Source organism: Sebastes fasciatus, chromosome 18 (genome assembly GCF_043250625.1).
Source record: "Sebastes fasciatus isolate fSebFas1 chromosome 18, fSebFas1.pri, whole genome shotgun sequence".
Taxonomy (NCBI): domain Eukaryota; kingdom Metazoa; phylum Chordata; class Actinopteri; order Perciformes; family Sebastidae; genus Sebastes; species Sebastes fasciatus.
In genome coordinates, this window is record NC_133812.1 from 3,282,907 (window position 1) to 3,309,698 (window position 26,792).

A 26,792-nucleotide genomic window follows, 5' to 3' on the forward strand; every position below is an offset into this window, starting at 1 on the left:
ATGTGTGGAAACCTTCTTGTAATAATCTCCATAATTTACTTCCAACAGCTCCACACTCCTACAAACTATCTGATCCACTCTCTGGCTGTGGCTGACCTGCTTGTTGGGGTTTTAGTTTTACCTTTTAGCATTATACTGGCTGTATGCTCATGTTGTTATCTTGAAGACTTGTTCTGTAAGATACAAAGCACCTTTGATATGCTTCTGTGCGCATCTTCTATTTTGAACTTGTGCTGTATATCCATTGACAGATATTACGCAGTGTGTCAGCCTCTGAGGTACAGCACTAAAATAAATGTCTGTGTTATTGTCAACATGATCCTGGTGAGCTGGGCTGTTTCTGCACTAATTGGAATTGGAAACACAATTCAGGGACTGAACCAAGGCCAAACTAACAGGTGTGTTATATCTCAACATACAAGTAAGCCTACTGCACTTATGGGAGCAATGTTCGCCTTTTACCTCCCAGCTATCGTAATGTTCTCCATCTACCTAAAGATTTTTACGGTGGCACAGAGACAGGCACGCAGCATCCAGAACACAACCTGTCAAAACAAAAAGTCTGGAGCAACTGTCAGCAAGATGGAGAGAAAAGCCACTAAAACTCTGGCTATTGTGATGGGAATATTTCTAATGTGTTGGACTCCGTTCTCTCTTTGTGTCTCCTTTAACCTTTTGAGTAATTACACAATACCACTTCCGGTGATTGACATGTTTAAGTGGCTTGGATGGTCAAATTCAATGCTCAATCCATTTGTCTATGGTTTCTTTTATGCCTGGTTTCGATCAGCTTTCAGAATGATCATTTCTGGGAAAATATTTCAAGGTGATTTTACTAATCATAAGCTTTTTTGACTCATTACCATATAGTGCTGACATGTCACTAATGATGTAGTCTCACCCTGAATATGAGCATCTCTTTTCCACTGCATGTCATATATTTCCACCAAAATTGCCACTGTACTATGCATACAGTATGTTTGTACAACTCAGTGCCTAGATAGCCCCTTAAACAAAATGTAATCTCAGTGTGAATGCCTGTGAATAAATGTAGGATCCATATTGTGTCTCATTTACTGTTTGTACTCAGGTATTATCTTTCTGCAGGCACTGCCTCGGAGTTGAATGCAGGAGTATGTTTCTGAATTTTTGTCTCTGTGAACAATATTTATAATCTTTGAACATTACTTCATAATTAAAAGGAAGGCCCTTGCTATAGTACACAAAGGTTTAAACTGACCTGGAAGGAATTAATGAATGGTGAAATGATCTTTCCTTTAACAGTAGTTTTTAGTCAGCGCCTTCATCATTTTGTTTTGGCTGCAGATGGTAAAGGGATTAAGAAAAAGATGGAAGTTTCATCTTTCTGAATTATATTAAATAAAGCAGGGTACCTGCAAAGTACTGAAAAAGTGTATTTGCAGTAAGATCTTAATCATTAATTTTAGCAGCAAAATGTGACTTTGCTTTTACTCTTTAACAGATGTGCATGATTTGTAGCAAAGTGCAACACTTGAAAATACTTGAGTAAAAGTAGAATTACTGGGTTTTTTTAAATACTCAAAAAAATATAAGAACACAAAATAACCTGACTTTGTTACAGTAAGGAGAGTAAATTTAATATGTTACTTCCATCCTGATTAAAACTGACAAAATAGTCTAAAACCAAGACCGTTTCCTAACTGTGGTTGTGTTGCCTACACCTAACTTCCTGTAAAAACGTAAGTTTATTTTGAAAGGACACTATGCATCTATCAAGCGTATGATGACACGCCATGCCTTACACGTCCAAAAGCAACGCAAGAGGGGTACCTGTGTGTCGGTAGTAGTCGTTCAGTGCCAATGTGTTTTATTATTCTATTCATTGCAAAAATTCGCAATAACACACATTGGACTCAGTGTGCAAGGTTTCCGTATAACCATTTTTATCGGATGACAGATTTACGAAATGCATACAGAAAATAGATACTTGGTGTGCAAAGGCCTTCAGATGTACAACAGAGAATGGAAAATAAATTATATGGGGTCCAATCAATTTTGTGTTTTGAACACAATCACTCTTCTTCGTCATGTCTTTTTTGCATCTTGACAGACACCTTTACATTCATTTAAGCATTTAAGTCAGTTGATTCAGACATCTGTCCATCAGTGTATACGTATGAGTTTTAAAATATAGAAGACAGTGCCAACGGGATTTTACTATGTCATTTTGTGATGACCTTTGGTTGACATCATGATTTGATATTATCAGAAACAATCTATCTTTAAAACCTTTGTGTGCTCATTTTAATGATGGATTAAATCCAGTAGTAAACATAGTGGGAAAGCAATACTTTTTGTGTTATCTGAAGAGAAAAAAAAATTCTTTCAATCTTGTAAGAGCATTTTATTTATAATTTAAAAGAAATACATGATTTAAAAAAATAAATCTACTGTTCATTCACAACTCAAACTGTACAAACAGCAAAGTTCATCTTAACAAGCATGTTTTTTGCGGGACAACGAACAATTATTTCATTGCATTAGTAGTTATTTTCAAATTGACTTTTCATTATTTTATTTTATTTGTTACCAGCACAATACATATTAGCCCTTGGCCAAACATTGAATAAACCATTACAATAACAATAAAGCAATGTAAGTACACCACGTCTCTCTGTGGGGAGGTCATTGAAATTATTGGTGAATGACAACAAAGACGGCATAGCCAGAGGTAGGCTATGCCATTGGACTTTGGCTGCTGTTTAGCTAACAATTATTACTAAGCTACAATGCTACCAAAACTCAATTTACCTTTCCACACCAATGCACAAATTAGATTAAAAGTCTACAGACTGTGATTTTATTACAGCACTTCAACTTAAAGGAATAATGTGTAGCATTTAGGAGGATCCAATGGCAGAAATGGAATATAATATGAATAAGTATGTTTTGTTAATGTCTAATCGACTGAAAATAGGTATCTTTGTGTGTTTGTTAACTTTGAATGAGCTGTTTATATCTACTGGACATAGGGAGCGGGTCCTCTTCATGGAGCCAGCCGCCATGTTCTGCAACCTCACCGCCAGATGCCGCCAAATCCTTTATACTGCACTTTTAAATTTAGTGATTTCACAAAATGAAATTTTTTTTGTGCCAGTACAAGTGGCAAACTAAGTGGCTAGCAGTTAGCTGACACTGTTTTCCAAGCAGTGTGGGCTACATGCATACAGGAAACGTTTATCACAAGATAAACCCAATGCATATACACAGGTACAGTTTTTATTATTAGACAAAAAATTACCTAAAATGATCTAAAAGAAGCTAAATAATTGTTTGGTCATTAACATAAGTAATAAGTTTCAGCCTTAAATAGATAGTAGTACTTTGTTAAATACTTAGTAGCTACATTTCAGATAGGAGGTGTGATGCTCTACTTAATTTAAGGGGACATACAGTAGACATGGCGATGGTAAGGTAATCATGAAAAACCCAGAAACTAGTTGATATGATTCACTATTTGAGTGTACATAAAAACTGCATCATTTCTTACACAGTCATTGATATAGAGTTATTCAGAGTTGTGAGACATTCATTAATTATGTTACTTCTTTACTAGTTCCTTCCTTTTGGTTTTTGTGCATCTCAACTGTTACCAAACCAAGCAGCAATACACTTCATACTTCAAAATCAGCAGCACAAGGGTACTGCTTCAAAAATACCATTTCACAGTTTCATTCACAATGAAATGTCACTGAACTTTACATTCATATATGTCACATTTGTTACAGAAATTCCAACAGTAACATTACCATGCAAACATCTTGTAACACACCATTTTCTTCTGATTTCAAAGCTGACCAGCTTTTACAATATCAGTGAACTTCACACTTTCTAGTTTCTGATTTATGAACAATAACTGGCAGATCTTTTGAATCGGTAATGAAATAAATTCCATGTGTGATGTGTTGATTCAGATATTCATGAATGACTCCGATGCGCCATTGCTGCTTGAGTTTGCAGCTTCTGACACGCGGTAAACATCTGAAAGTCAAATGACAAATTGTTAATGACGGCTTATTCAAGTGAACGAAAAAACTACTGAATTTAAAACAAGAACTTACATCTTCTTCCACGCAGTCGATTTATCCAGTTTAGTCCGCTGAGAGAGGAAATGCCACCACTTGTACTCTGTAGCAGAAAAATACAAATGCATGTAAAATAAAGTAATTGCAGGAAAGACTCCTACATTGTTATTGAGAGTGATTGTAATAATGTCTGTAGAATTTAACAGGTCTGTAGATTCAATTACAGGTAGGATACATTACGAACAAAAAAACTTGAACTTAAAAATGTTTATGCAACAGTTTTGGGATGTTAAAAAAAATCACTTACTCTTGTTTGATTATTAGAACCTGTGCTTGATGTAGGCAAGTTTCTTGAGAGGAGAGAACGGATCTACAGACAAAATCAAATTCATGTCAATGTCAAAATCAATAGTATTCAACTAATGTGCAATTTGGGAAATATTTAGCAAAATCAACACTTTAAAATAACATTTTGGGAAATAATCTTATTTGCTTTCGTATAATGTGTAATTTTAGCGAGCTTTAGATGCTGGTATAGGCAGAATCTTTTACTTTGGACAGAGCCTGGCTAGCTGCTCCCAGACTTCATGCTAAGCTAAGCTAATTTCCTCCTGTCTCTACATCCACACCTAGTGCACAGACATGAGAATGGCAGTGGTGGAAAGCTCATTATCTCAAGTACTGTACTTTAAGTACAATTTTGAGGTATTTGTGTTTAACTTGTATTTACATTTTGTACCGCATAATACTTCTACTTCACTACATTTCTGAGGGAAACATTGTACCATTATACATTTTACTCCTCTACTTTTATTTGATAGTTACACATTCACAGCTGGAAGCTGTCCAGTAGAACCACAGTCTGATCTGCTGGCCACTAAGCAGCTCAACTGGAGCAGTTGCGGTTCGACGACCTTCTGGTCACAAGCTCGCTTCTCTAACCTTTAGGCCTCCACACATTAAAGCTGATGTTGGGAACATTGAGCAAATATGATAACAAGTTTTTGTTATAAAACTGTCCCAATGTCCTCACAGTAGTGCATGAGACAGATGATCTGTGAAGAAAAAATCATGTTTCTCTGCTTCCTCCTAATGCAAGCCGATGGCATTTTCAAGATTCAACCGTGCCCCAACAAAAACAACCAATCAGAGCCAAGAAGGGCAGCTGTCAATCACTGCTCGTGAAACTCACAAACTCCTATTAAACTGTCAAACTAGGCAGCGCTGATCAAATACAAATCAAGATTCTGTTAAAGTAATGCTTATTTCTTGCCTCAGATGTTTTCAGAAACACTTTAGTGCACTGTTAAAATTAGAAAGTTTGTGACCGCCATGTTGAAAACAGTCAAGCCAATACCAAGCACCGCCCACCGGCCGGAGCAAACTTTCTTATTTTACAGCTTAACAGTACACTACAAGATGTTTCTGAGGTGAGAAATAGGCATTATGGGCCTTCAACACCGAACGCGGCAACGGGACCACTGCGCTCTGAAACCCATTATTTCCAGTGTCTTGCGCGGAGCAACAACAGCTTTTCTCTGCGCCGAGCAAAGCGCAAGTTGTACTGGAGTATTTTTACAATGTGGTATTGCTACCTTTACTTGAATAAAGGATCTGAATACTTCCTCCACTAAAGTTAGAGTGGTATCAATCTTCTCATCTCTCTCTCTCCCCAAATCACCAAGCAAATAACTGTATTTCCCATAATGTCAAACTATTTCTTTGACGTCAACATACCTTTGAATCGAATAGTGTCCCAAACACTAAAATGAAGAAACCCTGAGAAAAGACAGATGACATGCACATTTCTTCATGATTGGAAGGAAAGAACACAAAATGTGCCATGTAAGTATTAAATTTTAACCTTGTATTTCATTGGATGCAAATACCTGTAGTGAATTGAAGAATGCAAAGGCAATGTGGAGTCCCTTATTTGTTGACGATATCATGGTTCCCACTCCCAAAGACCACGTCAGTCCAAATAAAGGAGTCAAAATGACCACACACCTTATAAGGACCATAACCGTGTGCCTTTCATCTGTTTGGGCAGCATCTCCCACACCTCTTCTCAGCATTTTGAACAAGACCACAACTACAATTAAAAGGTTGATAAATACTATAGTCAAGGCAGGTATCACCAAGGCCAGCAGGGCCTTTGTCTCGAACCAGTTGAGCCAACAAGCATCGTCTTTCCTGATATATCCTTTATCTGGTGCTGTGACGGCAACAGTGATAACAGCTATAATCAGAGGGCACCCATAGCCTAATAGGAAGCCAATGGCCAACATGATTGACTTTGACATGTGAGAGAAGACCATGACTGTCCGGTAAAAGAGCAGAAGGCCCAACACAAGCATCCAAAAGAACAGAGCAAGGTAGAAAAAGTGCATAAAAAATGTTGCTGTGCTGCATGGTCCAACTTCAACTTGATGGTCCTCCCCTGGGTTTTCAAGGGGGTTCTTAGCAATAGAGGCGGCAATGATGAAACAGATGTCAGCGATCAACAGAGACAGCGCAGTGTTAATGATGGAAACATGACGCATGAAGGCAGTGCTATTTCTAGTAATGGCTTTCCAAACGTATCCTTCAATAATGAGACATATTACTAAGCTTGCAAGAGATATCCCAACTCCAACATAAGTGATTATATCCAAGGCTTCTCTCAGATCTTGAGGGATGTCTGTTGCCATCAGAATTGAAAAGGAGGTGAGATGGTTGCAGCTGCAGGTTACCGTGTTGTTTATGTCGGAAACAAACGTACAACCCTCATCATCCCAAGCACCCAGATTATCAAAGAGTGCGAAGTTCCAGAAGACGCATTGAGGGTTTAGTGTCAGGGACTCATTTAGCTTGTCGTAGCTCAGAGTAACATTGTCAATTGTTTCGCTTATTTGGACTAGCACAACCGCAGCGTTGATGGCATTATCGATGGCAGTGTTATTGCTGGTGCCGTTGAAGAGGCCGGCGTCAGAGTTGGAGTTCCGTACTGGCATAACATTATGAAGGGTGGAGAAGGTGATGGTGGTGATAAAGACATTGACAAGGTCGGTGTCTGGAATGTATATGACGATGCTGTTGTTCAGATCTGCCTTGAAGGAGTCGTTGAACGTGGTTCTGTTTAGCAGGATCCGTTGAGTCGTAAAGGAAAACTCCCCTACCAATCTATTAGCGAGGGACTCCAGTGCACCCAGTAATTCTGAGCTCGTATTGCGGGTTTCATTTGCATTCAGAAGTGCCCAGGACTCTCTTGCATCATCCCCGATGATGACATCAACTGTTTCAAGTATATCCTGCAGATGAAGAGACATTTCATTGTGAGGGTACAACCAAAGTATATTTTTGACATAACACACAACCTTTAATAAGAGGCTACCGAGGTGAAGGTTTAACCTACCATCATGACAGATTCAGTGACATTAGCAGTGGAAACAGCTGCAATGTTGTTTAGGATGTCAACGATAGCTGATATGGTTTCAGATGATTTCGTAATTGATGTTGCATTTGCTTTGACAGTGACACTTAGATTTCCCACAAAGTCTGACACATCCTCTGCAACCAAATCCTGAAAGAATGAAACGTTAAAATCACACAAAAAATGTATAACACATTTTAGAGATTGCAAACTATTCATGACAAATGCAGAGATGTTTATTTCTGGCCACTAGAAACTGTTACAGACAGCCACCTTTAAGGTCACAGGAATGCAGGGCAGGCTAAAAGTATTAACTGGAATTAGGGATGTCCAAGTTTGTTTGGCCCAATCCGAGTCCTTCAATATTGGGGTATCTGCCATACAGTCCAATATTTACTTAAAGGTGCTAAATGCAAGATTGGGAGCATATCTATTGCCTCCACATGGCTCTCAACATGGCGACGGATTGACCTGCTGGCTGCCACTTATTCTGTGACCCAACAGTTCATTGGCTCACACTGCTGTGTAACACAAGAGTAATTTATGTTCCATACAAACATCATAACATGCTCCGGGACAAGACTCAACCAGGACAAATATAGCCTACTATGTGCACAGGTGTGTTCTCAATTCAAGCAGTCAGTTTCAGTTAATTATATGACAGCAGAGATAGTGAACAATGTTAGCAATGTGGTAATTGTGCGTCTATTTCAGTGATGTGTGAAGTGCTGCTGTTCGTTGAAAACTTCCGTATTTTGTTAATGCTGCAGTTAACAAGTATCTGAATCCTCTCCAGCTCTTCACATAACAGACCCCCACTGACATCCACTCTGTATAGATATTATAGAAAATACTATAGGGCACAATGCAAAATATTGTTGGAAACCAGCAGGTTAGATTTTCTTAATGCAAAAGTATTCAGCTGTAAAACATATCCGAATTGCTTCATTATTTTAATGCCTGCTTAAACTGTGCATTGTAAGTTGTATAATGTTGAATTTAAATTAATATGGTGTCATAAAATTTGGTCAGGACATCCACAGCTGAAAGTCTGATCCCAATAATACCTATGGCAAGCCGTTTTCACATTTAATAGCTAAGCTTGACTATCCAGAATTAAAATTAGAGATATCCACAATTGCGTTTTGAGTATTACATTGTGACTAGTCAGGATTCTTATTCAAGATATCTATAACATCATTCTGACTAGTCAAAACAACAGTTAGAGATAGCCGTAATTCAGTTTTGAGTATCCAAAATAACAGTTACAGATATCTCAAACGTCATTATTACTAGTTTTACGTGCAGTGGAAGGTCGTTGTTTTTTTTTCTCTTCTCCTGTCTCTCTCAGGTGCTGCCCTTCCCCCCTTGTGCAGCTGTGAGGGATGAGTGTGCGTAGCTGCGGCTGATCAGTAATCAGGGTGGAGTATATAATGCGGAACGGAGAAGTTGCCCAGTGCCTGCAATCTGCAATATATCCGAGACGGTGTTGCGTGGTTGCGTCAGTGGTTGACGGGTGTGCTTTAAACTTCATGGTGTTTAAGGTTGTATTGTTTGCTGTCTCTGTGGACTAGTAGTGTCAAATTGTTTTACTCCCTGATCATTTGCTCTCTTTGTGGAGCTGTAGATTTAAGTTGAGTACCTTCGGGTTGTTTTGCGCTGCACTTTTAAGCAGTAGCTTTAATTTGAGTGTTTTATTATTGGTTACTGTCATATCTTATCTCCCATTTTCTGTTCAAGAGTAGTTTTCATTTGGTGTTTGTACCTTTTTGTTATCATACTTTTTGTTAATAAATTGTACGATTATTTTTCCCCCAATCTTGTTGCCAGTCCTCTCATTCCCGGGTTTACAAATTTATTTTGTTACTCCCTCCATCCCTTGGACCTTAAACGGAGGGGAACGTAACAAATGGGGGCTCGTCCGGGATTTAGAGGACTGGCAACAAGATTGTCAGAGTTGTTGTGCATGACATTGCTCATGCAAGGCTTCCCATTGGCCCAACAAAGCATCTGAACAGTGTTAGCAGAAGCTTCTGCTAACATGGATAGTTCGGGTAAAGTTGGAAACATATCTTCATATCAACAGATCTTTCTAGCCATATTAAGGTAGACAACGAGTTACAACCTCATTTTAATCACAATGAGCCTTTAGTCCTCCGAGCTGGACACATAACATTGGTTTCTATGCGCAGCCGGCCGTGAGGGACCGCTGTGGATCAGATAGTTAGAAAATGCCATGAAATAGAAAGAGCTCATCATCAAGGGATCTGTGGCGAACAAGAGTTCTACCGAACTCTACCGAGTTGTGGTAGAAGTTTATAGTGTATCGTAGATTTATTGTCTCCAGACACACTTTATAAATCCATACGTCTGCAGTGCAGCAGCCATAGTATGTTTTAAATGGCTTCCGCCTCCCACTTGCCGTGACTGCTGACGTAATTACAGATATCTGCAACGTAATTTTGCCTAGTCAAAACTCTATTTCTAGATATCTGTAATTACATTTTAACTATCCATAACTCCAGTTAGAGATATCTACAACATTATTTTGACTTGTCATAATTTAATTTTAGATATCTAAAAATTACAATGTAGATATCAACAATTGAGAGGGAATTAAAGATATCTTGAACTGGAATTATGACTAGTCAGAATTATCTGAAACCCCATACACATGAATGGCAAAAGCAGCTTGAATCGTACTAGTCAAAATGTAATTAAAGATATCTAAAATTAGAGTTTTGCATAGTCAAAATAGAATTAGGGATATCTTGAATTAGAGTTGTTAGAGTGGAGGCAAAATTACATTGCAGATATCTCTAATGGATATCCTGTCCAGCTATTAAATGTTAAAACAGCTTGCCAAATAATACCTGCACCTTAAACAATTAATGAATAATGGAATAACCGGGTTTGTGAGTGTATGTTTAATATCATGTCCACAACCTGATGATGTGAGCATATCAAGGTACTGATTGACAGACTATATCACGTTGGTGATATGTGTGATACATATGGGTGATACACCAGAAGTTGAGTGAAGTTGAAGTTACATTTGGTGACATGGCACAACTGATTTTATGCCATGGTTTTAATAAATCATATTTGCCCGTATGGTGTACTGTATGTTTCAGAGATTTGAAATGGGGATGATGTGTTATCCCCAGCAGATCACTTACCTTTGAACTAATTAATAATTCCTTGATTTCTGTTATGATGCAAGTGTCTCTCAAAAATGTCCACTCTCCTGATCCTGATCTGATCTGACACTCCGCAGTCTTGCTCCCCTCTAGACCTATATCACATCCTATTCTTGATATGTCGCCTTTTCGTCCAGCCCCGTACGTATCATCATCGCATATAATATCTTAAGAGTTAAACAATAAATTAGTGTTAGACAAAAAAGATCATAAAAATAGTTAAGGAACAGAATCGTTTTTTTACATTTTAAATGTTGCTCTTACCGTCGTTAAAAAGGGTTATTGCTGTTTCCTTTCGAAAATCTAGATTATCGACCTTACAAATAAAAATGATTGGCTGTGATTCGCTGCAGCTCCTTAGCTGGTAAACATATGTGATGCATCCATCGTTAGTGGGGTCAGCTGTGAACATGTAACAGTGTTGTTAATAAAATAAACTGATGACAGCTGAGTCCAGCCTGTCAGTATGGTCATTTGAGGAGTTTTCAACATCACTTCATACTTACTTATGGGTAATTCCTTTGAGCCATTAAACCACTTGACCGTATACGGGGACTGCACACAACACTTTAGTGATTTGCTCTGTCCCTCTGTCTCCGAACATTTAATGTTAACTTGTTCCTGTAGACGGATAATGGGAGCTGCTCTGATTCTGTCTGTTACATCTCTTTTTTGGGTGAAAGTTATAACTCCGCCCGTCAGACCACATTCGTAACGTCCTGTGATTAAGAAAATATAGAAAAATATTTTTAACAATATTCTGGTGAAACAACATTTAAAAAAATCCCAAACTATAATGTATCAGATGTCATTTCACAATGTCATCAAATGTAGAACCCAGCTTTATATGGTGTATACTTGAGTAACTACTGCATTATTCACATTTTATGGTGATTTCATGACTACTGATTACTTATTAGTTAACAAATTCAGCTAGCTTTGACTTACCAATATCAAGCAGGATGACGTTGTTAACCTTGAGCATAGAGTTCACGGCAGAATTAATTACTTCAATCCTTTTACTTGTAATGTTTCTTCCTTTAAATTTCCACTCGGAAGCAGAAAAATTTCCAACATCAAGGTTGTCAGGAGGCTCACAAATCAGCGTCATGGTATTACCAGTATAAATGATGTTGCTTGAAATGATCATTTGATCTGGACCTTTTGAGAAAGTAAAAGAGATCAGCTTGGAATTCAATCAAGTTAAACAAAAAGTAATCACCTACTAGCTTTTTTTAACTTACTGTTGTAAAATGCAGTAACGGCGCCAATAACGGGAGCAATATCAACGATTAATTCTGGAATTCTTTGATTTGCTTGGGCTACTTCGACCGGATTAACTTTTGTTGTCTGAACAACGAAGTCTGCAATTATGCTTCCTTTTCTGCAAGAACAAACACAAGTCAACATTGCAGTGTAAAATGTGTACGGATTCCTGCCTCCATGTTTTTAATGCCAGAATTTCCAATACCTGAATCCAGTCACAGAGACACTCATGAACCCTGTTATCGTTTCGTACTCCTTTTTTAACTGTGGGAGAGATATGGTTAATAATATCAACACTGGAACATGATGAACTGAAAATACAAGTTACGATTGTACAGTATATGGTGTTATCAATGCACTTACCACTGGAGTCATTCTTGATTCAAGGTCATTGTATTTATCACTTGAAGCATTATTTAAATCTTCTGTGAATGTTTGGTCTAATTCAACAAACATTTCCACATTGAATCCTGTTCATTAAAAAGAGATGAAAAACATCAGCAAAGCTGTGGATAAACATTTCCGTTTTTTTTTTGTTGCGGTGTAAAGAAATGGATAAACACCAGAAAAAAAGGTCAGGTAGACAGGACAGACAATTGTGACAGACAATCACTCTCCTCAACAACCCATCCTAGTTCCCGACCGCCCACCACGCATTGTCGCCTAATGCTCCGCCTCCCCTCATCTCCACCCCCGACACAGGCACGCATACACTTACACACACACTGTATGGGAAAGTACAACCCCCTACTATTGTGTGTATGAAGATACATCTATGGTTACTGTCTACATTTTTCAGGAAAATCATGAAATCCCCCTTTTTTTAGAAAATGTTTTTATATCAATATTTACAATGATGCACAAAGCTTGATGAAAATGACTTTAAAAGTATCCTTATAGAATTCAACCTTAACTATTCAAGATCAATGCCTATCCTTAACTGTTTTAGATCAATGCCTAACCTTAACTATTCAAGATCAATACCTAACCTTAAGTGTTTGAGATCAATGCTTAACGTTAACTATTCGAGATCAATGCCTAACCTTAACCATTTCGTGAGAGTTTCCCCAACTTGCAGGTTCCCTTGTAGACACTACCATTTTCTTTAGTTATCATGATAATATCTTTATCATGAATTCTTCTGGCCACGATAATCGTGTAGTGAAAACCTGACATCGTGACAGCTGTAAGATATGGAAATTTGGAGCTCCACAGATATCATGCACAAGAGCTGACAGATGAAATCAATGCACTCTAAAGCCATAAATGAGGTAAAGTTCTTTTTAATGTATGTATGGCTTTATAATGCCTGAAATTCTTCTGTCTTTCAGTCCTCTTCTGTGCCTTTACTGAAGAGCAACTATCATGGCCTCTTGCTTGAACCAATGAAGCCATACTAGACTATATATAAAAAGTGGACGCAGTCAACGTGATGTCACCCATTGGTTTGTGGACTGCCGTTTTGAGTTTTTTTTTTTTTTTGGAGCCATTAATGACACGAGAGGGTGGTGCTAAGTACAACCGAATGCTGAGGAAGGTTACAATTAACTTTCACAAACTGAAAACACACTGTGAAAGGGTTAAAATTCTAAGACAAAAACTTGGACAACAGCCAGACCGGACAACCGTGTATAGAAACCTGCCAATCACAAGGTAGCCACACCCTAAAGCACACCCTGCTTTTTGGTCAATTTGATTCTAAATGGGACCATCATTTACTAAATGAACATCAATGCAGTATTGAAGAAGACTTGAAACTAGCGATTGAGACCATAAACTGATGATTACAATGTTTACTGAGGTAAGAAGTAGGGATGGACTTCTCTTTGCAACCAGAGGTGTCGCCCCTGCTGGCTATTAGAAAGAACGCAAGTTTAAGGCTCTTTGCATTGGCTTCTCTATTCAGACCCAGAGGTTGACCAGTGGTTTAAGATATCTGATATAAGGTAATCAATAATATAAGATATAATTTGTGATCATAAAGCGATCCATAGTGCCGCGATACCCCCTTTTTGTCAAGAAAACAATACCTGAAGCAGTTGTAGAAGGAAGCGTTGTTGTAGTTGCAGATGTAGTTGTAGGTGTCGTGGTCGTTGAAAGGGTACTGGTAGCAGTTGTGCTGTCAGTGGTGGTGGAGATAGTGGTAGTAGTGGTACTTGTAACTGCTGTGAGGGTTGTGATTGGAGTTGGAGCAGAGGTAACTCCTGATGTGGAGTTACCTGTGTTATTTGGGCTGGTCACACTGGTAGCTGAAAAAGCAACATTAGTATAATTAGTTAAAATGTCCTCAATTGTAAAGTGCACGGAACTTATAGTTTCTCAACATTATACTATAATATTACGAGTCACTGCAGTGGGGTCCTTCAAATTAAAAATAAATTACAAATTTCAACCAGGGGAGGGTTACCCCATCACCCCAGTAGGTATGTCTAAATACCTACTGGTAACATTAGGTGTTGGTGTAGCTGTGGGTGTTGGAACATTAGGCCTTGAATCTGCAAAAAAACAATTTATATCAATGTGTCCCAATGGCACCGTCGGAGGTGTGACAGGCAGAAATGCCCAGCAGGTATAACCACCTGTGCTTCAATTTAGTTAATCTGGCTTGCCAGTGACTACTGAGAACAGAGCAGTTGACATCCAGGAAAGACTGGAGGGCTGCCAGGGAAGTCTGGCTGACGGCAGGAAAGACTGCACCGGGGGTGGAGGGGCTAGTTACCCTTCTTCACACGTCCTTGTAGCTCATGCTACAGGAACTCCCAAACAAACTACAAGCAGAATAAGGAAAAAACAGCCCGGCGGTCCACCGAGAGGCGGGATGGAAGATGGACCAACCAGGACAGATAACATGGTAACGACCGGAACGACAACGACGAACGATCAAAGGATCCTCAGAAAATGTGGCTGCGGGTGGTCCAAAGTAACAACCTACCGGGGCCTGCGAATCCACCAGGGGAAGGCAAGATGCGGCGGCAGCATCCAGATGCAAACTTGCACTGCGCAAGCAGGTCAGACAAGGAGGAATCATAGCCAGGTTGAGCACCACAGTGCTATTGATCCTACCATTGCAGCTGGTGAGAGAGAGCAACTTCAGCCTTCCCAGCAGGTTTTGCAACAACACCAGCATGGCCCCGAGCCGGAGCATCAGAGCGAGACACGAAGGAGAGAACCCACAATAGAGACTTCTGAGAAACCAGCCCGGAAACCCAAGGTCAAGTGGCCAAAAGCCAGCGATAAGGAGGCATGGAGAAGCTTCGATGAGAGCATACACATCACCCTCCAGAACACATTAAGAGGCAGCACAACATCCAAACTGAACATCTTTGCCCATATCATCTACGAAGAAGGCACGGGTAGATTTGGAGAGATGCCACAGAGGAGGATCGTCCCCAGGCAGACTGGGAGACGGGAGAGAGAAATCCTCCAGCTGGTAAAGGATTGGCTGGATCTTGCAAATGCTTATGGTTCCGTTCCCCACCAGCTCATCAATTTCGCTCTCAACTTCTTCCACATCCCATCTTGCATCCAGAGCCTAGTAACAAGCTATTTCAACAACTTCCGCGTCTGCTACACAACCCAGGAGATCTCAACGGGCTGGCACCAGCTGGAGAAAGGGATAGCAATGGGTTGTTCCATCTCTCCCATCCTTTTCACCGCAGCGTTTGAGATCATCCTGATTGGGGGCAGACAGATGGTCCGAGGAGTCAGATCCCAAACAGGTCTGCGACTCCCGGCTTTACGGAGCTACATGGATGACGTTACCACCCTCCTCCAGACAGCAGCGTGCACTGCCAGACTCCTGAAAAGGCTTGAGGAGCTCTTATCATGGGCCCGGATGAAGATAAAACCTGCTAAGTCCCGCAGCCTCTCAATCCGGAAAGGAGCCCGGAACGATAACATCACCTTCTCAGTCGATGGCGAGAAGATCCCACTGTTGGCGGAACAACCTGTGCGAAGCCTTGGAAGGCTTTACACAGCCGACCTGTCCGATAAGCACATGGCTGCCTCTGTATTAGCTCAGCTCACGAATGGCCTGAGCAAGATCGACCAAAGTCCCCTGCCAGGGAAATTCAAGGTCTGGTGTTACCAGTTCACCCTATACCAACGTCTGATGTGGCCCCTAAAGTTGTGTGACATCACCTCAACAACCGTTTTGAAGTTGGATGGAAAAGCCAACAATTACATCCGCAAATGGCTGGGCCTTCCTCGATGTCTTACCAACACTGCACTGTTTGGGAGAACCACCCTGAAGCTCCCACTGAAATCCATCAACCTAGGCTACAAACAAGAGAAGGTGAGACTTGTCTTCGAGCTGAGAGACTCACCTGACCCGTCTGTCCAAAACACCAAGGTCCAAATTCGAACAGGACGCAAGTGGGATGTAAATCAGGCAGTCGACCAGGCCATCAATCGCCTAAAACATCAGGAGATTGTCGGGCAGCTGCAGCAAGGCAGGGCCGGGTTTGGGTGGGGACCAGCACCCAAGATGTGGTCCAAAGCATCGAAGAAGGAAAGGAAAGATCTCGTGATCTCCGAAGTCACAAAGATTGAAGAAGAGGGCTACAAAATCAGAGCGGTCAGCCAACAACAGCAAGGCAGATGGACAACCTGGGAGGCGGTGATAAACCGAACTATCACGTGGGCAGACATGTGGAAGATGCCCCAAGCAAGGCTGAGTTTCCTGATCAGGGCCACATATGACACCCTTCCCAGTCCCCGGAATCTTCAAATCTGGTATGGCACAGAGGAGACCTGCCAACTCTGCAACTCCAAAGACCCCACCTTGCGGCACATCCTCTCTGGATGCAAGGCAGCGCTAGCGCAGGGCCGGTACAGATGGCGCCACGACCGGGTGCTGCGTAAGCTAGCCGAAATCCTGGAGACACGCAGGCTGGAGGTAAACAAGGCCAGCCCAGCAACATCTCAGCGGCTGATCCAGTTTGTTCAGCAAGGGGGCAAAGGCCAGAGCAGCAGTGCAAGGGGGCGGTCTCTCCTGTGTCTTGGAGGCGAGTGGAATATGAGAGCTGACCTTGACCAGCAGTTAAAGTTCCCGCATGAAATAACACTAACATCCCTTCGGCCCAGATATTGTGCTCTGGTCCACCCCTACAAGGACGGTTATAATGGCGGAGCTGACTGTCCCATGGGAAGAGGGGATAGAGGCTGCTTTCGAGAGAAAGAAGGAAAAGTACTCAGAGCTGGCAGCTGAGTGCACTCAAGCAGGATGGAGGGCGGTCACCCGTCCAGTAGAAGTCGGGTGCAGAGGCTATGCTGGAACATCCACCCAGCGGCTCCTGAGGTCCCTGGGGATCACAGGCTCCAAGCTTAGAAAGGCGCTCAAAGAACTTGCGGAGGAGGCTGAGCAAGGGAGCTTCTGGCTCTGGCTTTGTAGAAAGGACAAGGCGTGGGGAAAAGGAGGGTCCTAAGGCTGGCTGCAGGGGGCGGCAGGGAGACGTCCCTGTCGCTGCTCCACCACCTTGAGATGTTCCGGGAATAATGGAGCGAAACATCAGTGAAGGGTGGCTCCCGGCTGACGACCCTGCAGCCGGCCCAATGGAACCGTCGGAGGTGTGACAGGCAGAAATGCCCAGCAGGTATAACCACCTGTGCTTCAATTTTGTTATTGCTGACAATAAAAAACAAATTGATTCAAGTCTTGATTAGTTATTGCCTTTTTTTACATTTCTTTGCTGTAACAATTAATTTTCCAACACTCACTTGTTACAACTGTTGTAGGTGTTGTGGTAACTGTTGTTGTATCTGAAAAGATGATTTTATAATCATGTATGTTAAACTGAAAAGTGAAATCCTTTAAGTTAAAATAAATTACAAATCCCAACCAGGGGAGGGTTACCCCATCACCCCAGTAGGTGTGTCTAAATACCTACTGGTAACATTAGGTGTTGGTGTAGCTGTGGGTGTTGTAACATTAGGCGTTGAATCTGCAAAAAAACAATTCATAACAATGTGTTATTGCTTACAATAAAAAAATAAATGATTCAAGTCTTGATTAGTTATTGCCTTTTTTTTTTTTTTACATTTCTTTGCTGTAACAGTTATTTTTCCAACACTCACTTGTTACAACTGTTGTAGGTGTTGTGGTAACTGTTGTTGTATCTGAAAAGATGATTTTATAATCATGTATGTTAAACTGAAAAGTGAAATCCTTCAAATTAAAATATATTACAAATCTCAACCAGGGGAGGGTTACCCCATCACCCCAGTAGGTGTGTCTAAATACCTACTGGTAACATTAGGTGTTGGTGTAGCTGTGGGTGTTGTAACATTAGGCGTTGAATCTGCAAAAAAACAATTTATAACAATGTTTTATTGCTGACAATAAAAAACAAAATGATTCAAGTCTTGATTAGTTATTGCCTTTTTTTACATTTCTTTGCTGTAACAATTCATTTTCCAACACTCACTTGTTACAACTGTTGTAGGTGTTGTGGTAACTGTTGTTGTATCTGAAAAGATGATTTTATAATCATGTATGTTAAACTGAAAAGTGAAATCCTTTAAGTTAAAATAAATTACAAATCCCAACCAGGGGAGGGTTACCCCATCACCCCAGTAGGTATGTCTAAATACCTACTGGTAACATTAGGTGTTGGTGTAGCTGTGGGTGTTGTAACATTAGGCGTTGAATCTGCAAAAAAACAATTCATAACAATGTGTTATTGCTTACAATAAAAACCTAAATGATTCAAGTCTTGATTAGTTATTGCCTTTTTTTTTTTACATTTCTTTGCTGTAACAGTTATTTTTCCAACACTCACTTGTTACAACTGTTGTAGGTGTTGTGGTAACTGTTGTTGTATCTGAAAAGATGATTTTATAATCATGTATGTTAAACTGAAAAGTGAAATCCTTCAAATTAAAATATATTACAAATCTCAACCAGGGGAGGGTTACCCCATCACCCCAGTAGGTGTGTCTAAATACCTACTGGTAACATTAGGTGTTGGTGTAGCTGTGGGTGTTGTAACATTAGGCGTTGAATCTGCAAAAAAACAATTCATAACAATGTGTTATTGCTTACAATAAAAAACTAAATGATTCAAGTCTTGATTAGTTATTGCCTTTTTTTTTACATTTCTTTGCTGTAACAATTAATTTTCCAACACTCACTTGTTACAACTGTTGTAGGTGTTGTGGTAACTGTTGTTGTATCTGAAAAGATGATTTTATAATCACGTATGTTAAACTGAAAAGTGAAATCGTTCAAGTTAAAATAAATTACAAATCTCAACCAGGGGAGGGTTACCCCATCACCCCAGTAGGTGTGTCTAAATACCTACTGGTAACATTAGGTGTTGGTGTAACTGTGGGTGTTGTAACATTAGGCGTTGAATCTGCAAAAAAACAATTCATAACAATGTGTTATTGCTTACAATAAAAAAATAAATGATTCAAGTCTTGATTAGTTATTGCCTTTTTTTTTTTTTTACATTTCTTTGCTGTAACAGTTATTTTTCCAACACTCACTTGTTACAACTGTTGTAGGTGTTGTGGTAACTGTTGTTGTATCTGAAAAGATGATTTTATAATCATGTATGTTAAACTGAAAAGTGAAATCCTTCAAATTAAAATATATTACAAATCTCAACCAGGGGAGGGTTACCCCATCACCCCAGTAGGTGTGTCTAAATACCTACTGGTAACATTAGGTGTTGGTGTAGCTGTGGGTGTTGTAACATTAGGCGTTGAATCTGCAAAAAAACAATTTATAACAATGTTTTATTGCTGACAATAAAAAACAAAATGATTCAAGTCTTGATTAGTTATTGCCTTTTTTTTTACATTTCTTTGCTGTAACAATTAATTTTCCAACACTCACTTGTTACAACTGTTGTAGGTGTTGTGGTAACTGTTGTTGTATCTGAAAAGATGATTTTATAATCACGTATGTTAAACTGAAAAGTGAAATCGTTCAAGTTAAAATAAATTACAAATCTCAACCAGGGGAGGGTTACCCCATCACCCCAGTAGGTGTGTCTAAATACCTACTGGTAACATTAGGTGTTGGTGTAGCTGTGGGTGTTGTAACATTAGGCGTTGAATCTGCAAAAAAACAATTTATAACAATGTTTTATTGCTGACAATAAAAAACAAAATGATTCAAGTCTTGATTAGTTATTGCCTTTTTTTACATTTCTTTGCTGTAACAATTAATTTTCCAACACTCACTTGTTACAACTGTTGTAGGTGTTGTGGTAACTGTTGTTGTATCTGAAAAGATGATTTTATAATCATGTATGTTAAACTGAAAAGTGAAATCCTTTAAGTTAAAATAAATTACAAATCCCAACCAGGGGAGGGTTACCCCATCACCCCAGTAGGTATGTCTAAATACCTACTGGTAACATTAGGTGTTGGTGTAGCTGTGGGTGTTGTAACATTAGGCGTTGAATCTGCAAAAAAACAATTCATAACAATGTGTTATTGCTTACAATAAAAACCTAAATGATTCAAGTCTTGATTAGTTATTGCCTTTTTTTTTTTACATTTCTTTGCTGTAACAGTTATTTTTCCAACACTCACTTGTTACAACTGTTGTAGGTGTTGTGGTAACTGTTGTTGTATCTGAAAAGATGATTTTATAATCATGTATGTTAAACTGAAAAGTGAAATCCTTCAAATTAAAATATATTACAAATCTCAACCAGGGGAGGGTTACCCCATCACCCCAGTAGGTGTGTCTAAATACCTACTGGTAACATTAGGTGTTGGTGTAGCTGTGGGTGTTGTAACATTAGGCGTTGAATCTGCAAAAAAACAATTTATAACAATGTTTTATTGCTGACAATAAAAAACAAAATGATTCAAGTCTTGATTAGTTATTGCCTTTTTTTTTACATTTCTTTGCTGTAACAATTAATTTTCCAACACTCACTTGTTACAACTGTTGTAGGTGTTGTGGTAACTGTTGTTGTATCTGAAAAGATGATTTTATAATCACGTATGTTAAACTGAAAAGTGAAATCGTTCAAGTTAAAATAAATTACAAATCTCAACCAGGGGAGGGTTACCCCATCACCCCAGTAGGTGTGTCTAAATACCTACTGGTAACATTAGGTGTTGGTGTAGCTGTGGGTGTTGTAACATTAGGCGTTGAATCTGCAAAAAAACAATTTATAACAATGTTTTATTGCTGACAATAAAAAACAAAATGATTCAAGTCTTGATTAGTTATTGCCTTTTTTTACATTTCTTTGCTGTAACAATTAATTTTCCAACACTCACTTGTTACAACTGTTGTAGGTGTTGTGGTAACTGTTGTTGTATCTGAAAAGATGATTTTATAATCATGTATGTTAAACTGAAAAGTGAAATCCTTTAAGTTAAAATAAATTACAAATCCCAACCAGGGGAGGGTTACCCCATCACCCCAGTAGGTATGTCTAAATACCTACTGGTAACATTAGGTGTTGGTGTAGCTGTGGGTGTTGTAACATTAGGCGTTGAATCTGCAAAAAAACAATTCATAACAATGTGTTATTGCTTACAATAAAAACCTAAATGATTCAAGTCTTGATTAGTTATTGCCTTTTTTTTTTTACATTTCTTTGCTGTAACAGTTATTTTTCCAACACTCACTTGTTACAACTGTTGTAGGTGTTGTGGTAACTGTTGTTGTATCTGAAAAGATGATTTTATAATCATGTATGTTAAACTGAAAAGTGAAATCCTTCAAATTAAAATATATTACAAATCTCAACCAGGGGAGGGTTACCCCATCACCCCAGTAGGTGTGTCTAAATACCTACTGGTAACATTAGGTGTTGGTGTAGCTGTGGGTGTTGTAACATTAGGCGTTGAATCTGCAAAAAAACAATTTATAACAATGTTTTATTGCTGACAATAAAAAACAAAATGATTCAAGTCTTGATTAGTTATTGCCTTTTTTTTTACATTTCTTTGCTGTAACAATTAATTTTCCAACACTCACTTGTTACAACTGTTGTAGGTGTTGTGGTAACTGTTGTTGTATCTGAAAAGATGATTTTATAATCATGTATGTTAAACTGAAAAGTGAAATCCTTCAAGTTAAAATAAATTACAAATCTCAACCATGGGAGGGTTACCCCATAACCCCAGTAGGTGTGTCTAAATACCTACTGGTAACATTAGGTGTTGGTGTAGCTGTGGGTGTTGTAACATTAGGCGTTGAATCTGCAAAAAAACAATTTATAACAATGTTTTATTGCTGACAATAAAAAACAAAATGATTCAAGTCTTGATTAGTTATTGCCTTTTTTTACATTTCTTTGCTGTAACAATTAATTTTCCAACACTCACTTGTTACAACTGTTGTAGGTGTTGTGGTAACTGTTGTTGTATCTGAAAAGATGATTTTATAATCATGTATGTTAAACTGAAAAGTGAAATCCTTTAAGTTAAAATAAATTACAAATCCCAACCAGGGGAGGGTTACCCCATCACCCCAGTAGGTATGTCTAAATACCTACTGGTAACATTAGGTGTTGGTGTAGCTGTGGGTGTTGTAACATTAGGCGTTGAATCTGCAAAAAAACAATTCATAACAATGTGTTATTGCTTACAATAAAAACCTAAATGATTCAAGTCTTGATTAGTTATTGCCTTTTTTTTTTTACATTTCTTTGCTGTAACAGTTATTTTTCCAACACTCACTTGTTACAACTGTTGTAGGTGTTGTGGTAACTGTTGTTGTATCTGAAAAGATGATTTTATAATCATGTATGTTAAACTGAAAAGTGAAATCCTTCAAATTAAAATATATTACAAATCTCAACCAGGGGAGGGTTACCCCATCACCCCAGTAGGTGTGTCTAAATACCTACTGGTAACATTAGGTGTTGGTGTAGCTGTGGGTGTTGTAACATTAGGCGTTGAATCTGCAAAAAAACAATTTATAACAATGTTTTATTGCTGACAATAAAAAACAAAATGATTCAAGTCTTGATTAGTTATTGCCTTTTTTTTTACATTTCTTTGCTGTAACAATTAATTTTCCAACACTCACTTGTTACAACTGTTGTAGGTGTTGTGGTAACTGTTGTTGTATCTGAAAAGATGATTTTATAATCACGTATGTTAAACTGAAAAGTGAAATCGTTCAAGTTAAAATAAATTACAAATCTCAACCAGGGGAGGGTTACCCCATCACCCCAGTAGGTGTGTCTAAATACCTACTGGTAACATTAGGTGTTGGTGTAGCTGTGGGTGTTGTAACATTAGGCGTTGAATCTGCAAAAAAACAATTTATAACAATGTTTTATTGCTGACAATAAAAAACAAAATGATTCAAGTCTTGATTAGTTATTGCCTTTTTTTACATTTCTTTGCTGTAACAATTAATTTTCCAACACTCACTTGTTACAACTGTTGTAGGTGTTGTGGTAACTGTTGTTGTATCTGAAAAGATGATTTTATAATCATGTATGTTAAACTGAAAAGTGAAATCCTTTAAGTTAAAATAAATTACAAATCCCAACCAGGGGAGGGTTACCCCATCACCCCAGTAGGTATGTCTAAATACCTACTGGTAACATTAGGTGTTGGTGTAGCTGTGGGTGTTGTAACATTAGGCGTTGAATCTGCAAAAAAACAATTCATAACAATGTGTTATTGCTTACAATAAAAACCTAAATGATTCAAGTCTTGATTAGTTATTGCCTTTTTTTTTTTACATTTCTTTGCTGTAACAGTTATTTTTCCAACACTCACTTGTTACAACTGTTGTAGGTGTTGTGGTAACTGTTGTTGTATCTGAAAAGATGATTTTATAATCATGTATGTTAAACTGAAAAGTGAAATCCTTCAAATTAAAATATATTACAAATCTCAACCAGGGGAGGGTTACCCCATCACCCCAGTAGGTGTGTCTAAATACCTACTGGTAACATTAGGTGTTGGTGTAGCTGTGGGTGTTGTAACATTAGGCGTTGAATCTGCAAAAAAACAATTTATAACAATGTTTTATTGCTGACAATAAAAAACAAAATGATTCAAGTCTTGATTAGTTATTGCCTTTTTTTTTACATTTCTTTGCTGTAACAATTAATTTTCCAACACTCACTTGTTACAACTGTTGTAGGTGTTGTGGTAACTGTTGTTGTATCTGAAAAGATGATTTTATAATCATGTATGTTAAACTGAAAAGTGAAATCCTTCAAGTTAAAATAAATTACAAATCTCAACCATGGGAGGGTTACCCCATAACCCCAGTAGGTGTGTCTAAATACCTACTGGTAACATTAGGTGTTGGTGTAGCTGTGGGTGTTGTAACATTTGGCGTTGAATCTGCAAAAAAAGCATTTTATAACAATGTGTTATTGCTGACAATAAAAAAACGAAATGATTCACGTCTTGATTAGTTATTGCCATTTTCTTTTACATTTCTTTGATGTAACAATTATTGTCTCCAACACTCACTTGTTACGATTGTTGTAGGTGGTGTAGTAACTGTTGTTGTGTTCGGGTCTGTTGTTGAATCTGGAAAGGTGATTTCATAATCACGTATGTTAAACTGAAAAGTGAAATCCTTCAAATGTGAGTAAATTACAGGAATTATTTCATCAAATATCAACCAGGGGCATGCTATCCTATTGCTTATTTCTAAAGACCCACAGGTAACGATAGTTGCTGGGGGAGATATTGGTGTAGTAAAGACCATTTTATGACAGTGTGCAAAAATGATTCTAGCCCTGATCACTTGCTTTTACCACATTCATACTGCCCTGCAAGTATGTGCAGTTGAAATACCAAATATCATATACCATGATATAACTGCCATGTTATAAGCATGAAGACCATTGTAACTATTCTTGGTGTATTTTGGGTGTTACAACATTAAGACGTGTTGTGGCAATAGATGTTAAGTCAGGATCAACAATATTCTGATCAAGTTGTTGAAAAAAAAAATATATATATATATATATATATTCAAGTCCAGATCAATTACTGCAATTTTCACTGCATTTTGATGTTGTGTCTAAAGCTTGATAATAACACGTTAACTTTAAATAACTTTAATGACACTCATTTCTTTAACGCATTAATGCAATCAACTTTTGGGAGGTTGTAGCGGGCTCAGTTTGAAAGCTAGAGTGAAGATACTGGCATGGTACCAATCATGTCATACTAGCTTGTCACGAAGGAGGTTAAATGACGCTCCAAACTTGCGCTAAAGTTTGGCGAAGAAAAACTGTCATGGCCATTTTACAAATGGGTCCCTTGACCTCAAGATATGTGAATGAAAAGGTGTAACATTTATCATCAGGTATTAGTGCTTACAATTAAAAAACAAAATAAGCCCACATCAAAATACTGAACAATTCTTTTGAAGCACCCACTTGTTACAGTTGTTGGGGTAAGTGTTGTGTTCCCACCCGTTGTAGTAACTGTTGTTGAGTCTGAAAAAGACCATGCTGCTCCACCAGAAACCTCTCTAAATGCAATAAGTTGATAACTTACTGAGAGTTACTTAAAATCTGTGATCAACCTGTTAATTGTTGATATACGATCTAATCGCCAATCGGCACAAACCTAGAATAGCTTAAGTATGTCACTTAAAGCTGCAGTGGGTAGAATTGGAGCAAATATGATTAAAAAAAACTATTTTTATAAAACAGTCACTGTATCCTGACAGTAGTGCATGAGACAGATAATCTGAAAACAGTCATGTGCCTCTGTGAACTCCGGTGCTCCTAATGGCATCTGCAAGATTTCCCAGATCGGAGGAAAACAACCAATCAGAGCCGAGCTGGAGTCTTGTCGTCTTTGAGCAGCTGTCAATCACTCGCAAACTCTAATCAAATGGTCAAACTAGTGAGCGCTGATCAAATATGAATCAATATTCTGTTACTGTAATGCCTATTTCTCACCTCAAATGTTTTCAGAAACCTCTTGTAGTGTACTGTTTAGCTGTAAAATGACAAAGTTTGTGACCCGGCGGCCATGTTGAGACCAGTAGCCCACCAGCCGGAGAAAACTTTTACAGTGACAGAATAATGATTCATATTTGATCAGCGCTGCCTAGTTTCACCGTTTGATCAAAGTTTGCGAGTGATTGACAGCTGCCTCCGTTGAATGAACAGCCAATAGGAGCGCTCTCTCTCTGAAACAACCTGTGATTGGCCATTTTAAAGCCTGAAATCAGAGCCATGAGGAGGTGCAGAAGTCTAGTTTTCTCTCAGAACACCTGAATTACAAATTTGCTGAAAGGTTATTGTGGAATTTTTGCCCAATGATGCCAAAAATATTCTGCCTAGTGCAGGTTAAATCTTAATTTACACACTGCTGTGTAACAACAAGAAAGGCCATCCTGACAATCCATGGTGTAACTGTAAGGGGTATACCATTCAAATGTGTTGTGGCAATAGGCTGTGACCACTTTGCAACCATGATTTTTTTCTAAGGAAGTCTGGAAAGGAGTTTAGTTAGAATATTTTACTAACATCATATGATACACAATATTTCTTGAAATCCAAAGTCATTAAGGTGAAATGTCAGGGTAAAATCAAGGTTAATGCTGTTAAAACCTTGTTTAAGTTCCAGTAACGACTGAAAGTCTCGTACAAACCATGACCTGGACAAAAAAACATGATTCTGCAGTGTACTGTGGGCTGTCACACGCTGGTTTGTGTGTGAATGTCTGCGAATGTTTTGTGAAAGAAGCGCCATCTCATAGTGACACCCGGCAATTGAATGAATGCTGCTTGGTGATTACTGTGGAATATAGACACGCCTTATCAGGCAACAGGACTAGGGAGACACCCAGTGGCTGGATAATAACTGCTTGACTGCTCTTAACTGATATTTCTCAGAGTGGTCCTCAGTCTATTTATTAGGCATATTAAA

General features: G+C 38.7%; 2 protein-coding genes across 4 annotated transcripts in view; one reads left to right on the forward strand and one right to left on the reverse strand.

The window, feature by feature from the left end:
- Positions 1-931, forward strand: LOC141756491 (trace amine-associated receptor 1-like). The gene has a single exon (XM_074616243.1). The coding sequence runs from the start codon at positions 1-3 to the stop codon at positions 853-855; it is 855 nt and encodes a 284-aa protein (XP_074472344.1). The 3' UTR covers positions 856-931.
- A 1,440-nt stretch (positions 932-2,371) lies between these two features.
- The window catches only part of LOC141756056 (uncharacterized), a 51,901-nt gene continuing 27,480 nt past the window's right edge, over positions 2,372-26,792 (reverse strand). Inside the window, exons 27-49 of one of the 3 annotated variants that reach the window (XM_074615500.1) lie at positions 25,286-25,345; positions 24,366-24,425; positions 24,180-24,233; positions 24,010-24,051; positions 23,828-23,881; positions 23,658-23,699; positions 23,474-23,527; positions 23,304-23,345; positions 23,124-23,177; positions 13,976-14,194; positions 12,309-12,415; positions 12,151-12,209; positions 11,924-12,063; positions 11,628-11,840; positions 11,186-11,398; positions 10,944-11,081; positions 10,659-10,846; positions 7,462-7,629; positions 5,957-7,357; positions 5,805-5,846; positions 4,375-4,437; positions 4,104-4,170; positions 2,372-4,023 (exon numbers count right to left, since the gene is read on the reverse strand). In XM_074615500.1, the coding sequence (XP_074471601.1) occupies positions 3,953-4,023; positions 4,104-4,170; positions 4,375-4,437; positions 5,805-5,846; positions 5,957-7,357; positions 7,462-7,629; positions 10,659-10,846; positions 10,944-11,081; positions 11,186-11,398; positions 11,628-11,840; positions 11,924-12,063; positions 12,151-12,209; positions 12,309-12,415; positions 13,976-14,194; positions 23,124-23,177; positions 23,304-23,345; positions 23,474-23,527; positions 23,658-23,699; positions 23,828-23,881; positions 24,010-24,051; positions 24,180-24,233; positions 24,366-24,425; positions 25,286-25,345 (3,551 nt within the window). In that variant the 3' untranslated portion in view covers positions 2,372-3,952. Of the gene's footprint in view, positions 4,024-4,103; positions 4,171-4,374; positions 4,438-5,804; positions 5,847-5,956; positions 7,358-7,461; positions 7,630-10,658; positions 10,847-10,943; positions 11,082-11,185; positions 11,399-11,627; positions 11,841-11,923; positions 12,064-12,150; positions 12,210-12,308; positions 12,416-13,975; positions 14,195-17,833; positions 17,888-18,190; positions 18,245-23,123; positions 23,178-23,303; positions 23,346-23,473; positions 23,528-23,657; positions 23,700-23,827; positions 23,882-24,009; positions 24,052-24,179; positions 24,234-24,365; positions 24,426-25,285; positions 25,346-26,792 lie in introns of all 3 variants that reach the window. The other 2 variants (XM_074615501.1, XM_074615502.1) reach the window with 2 other exon arrangements.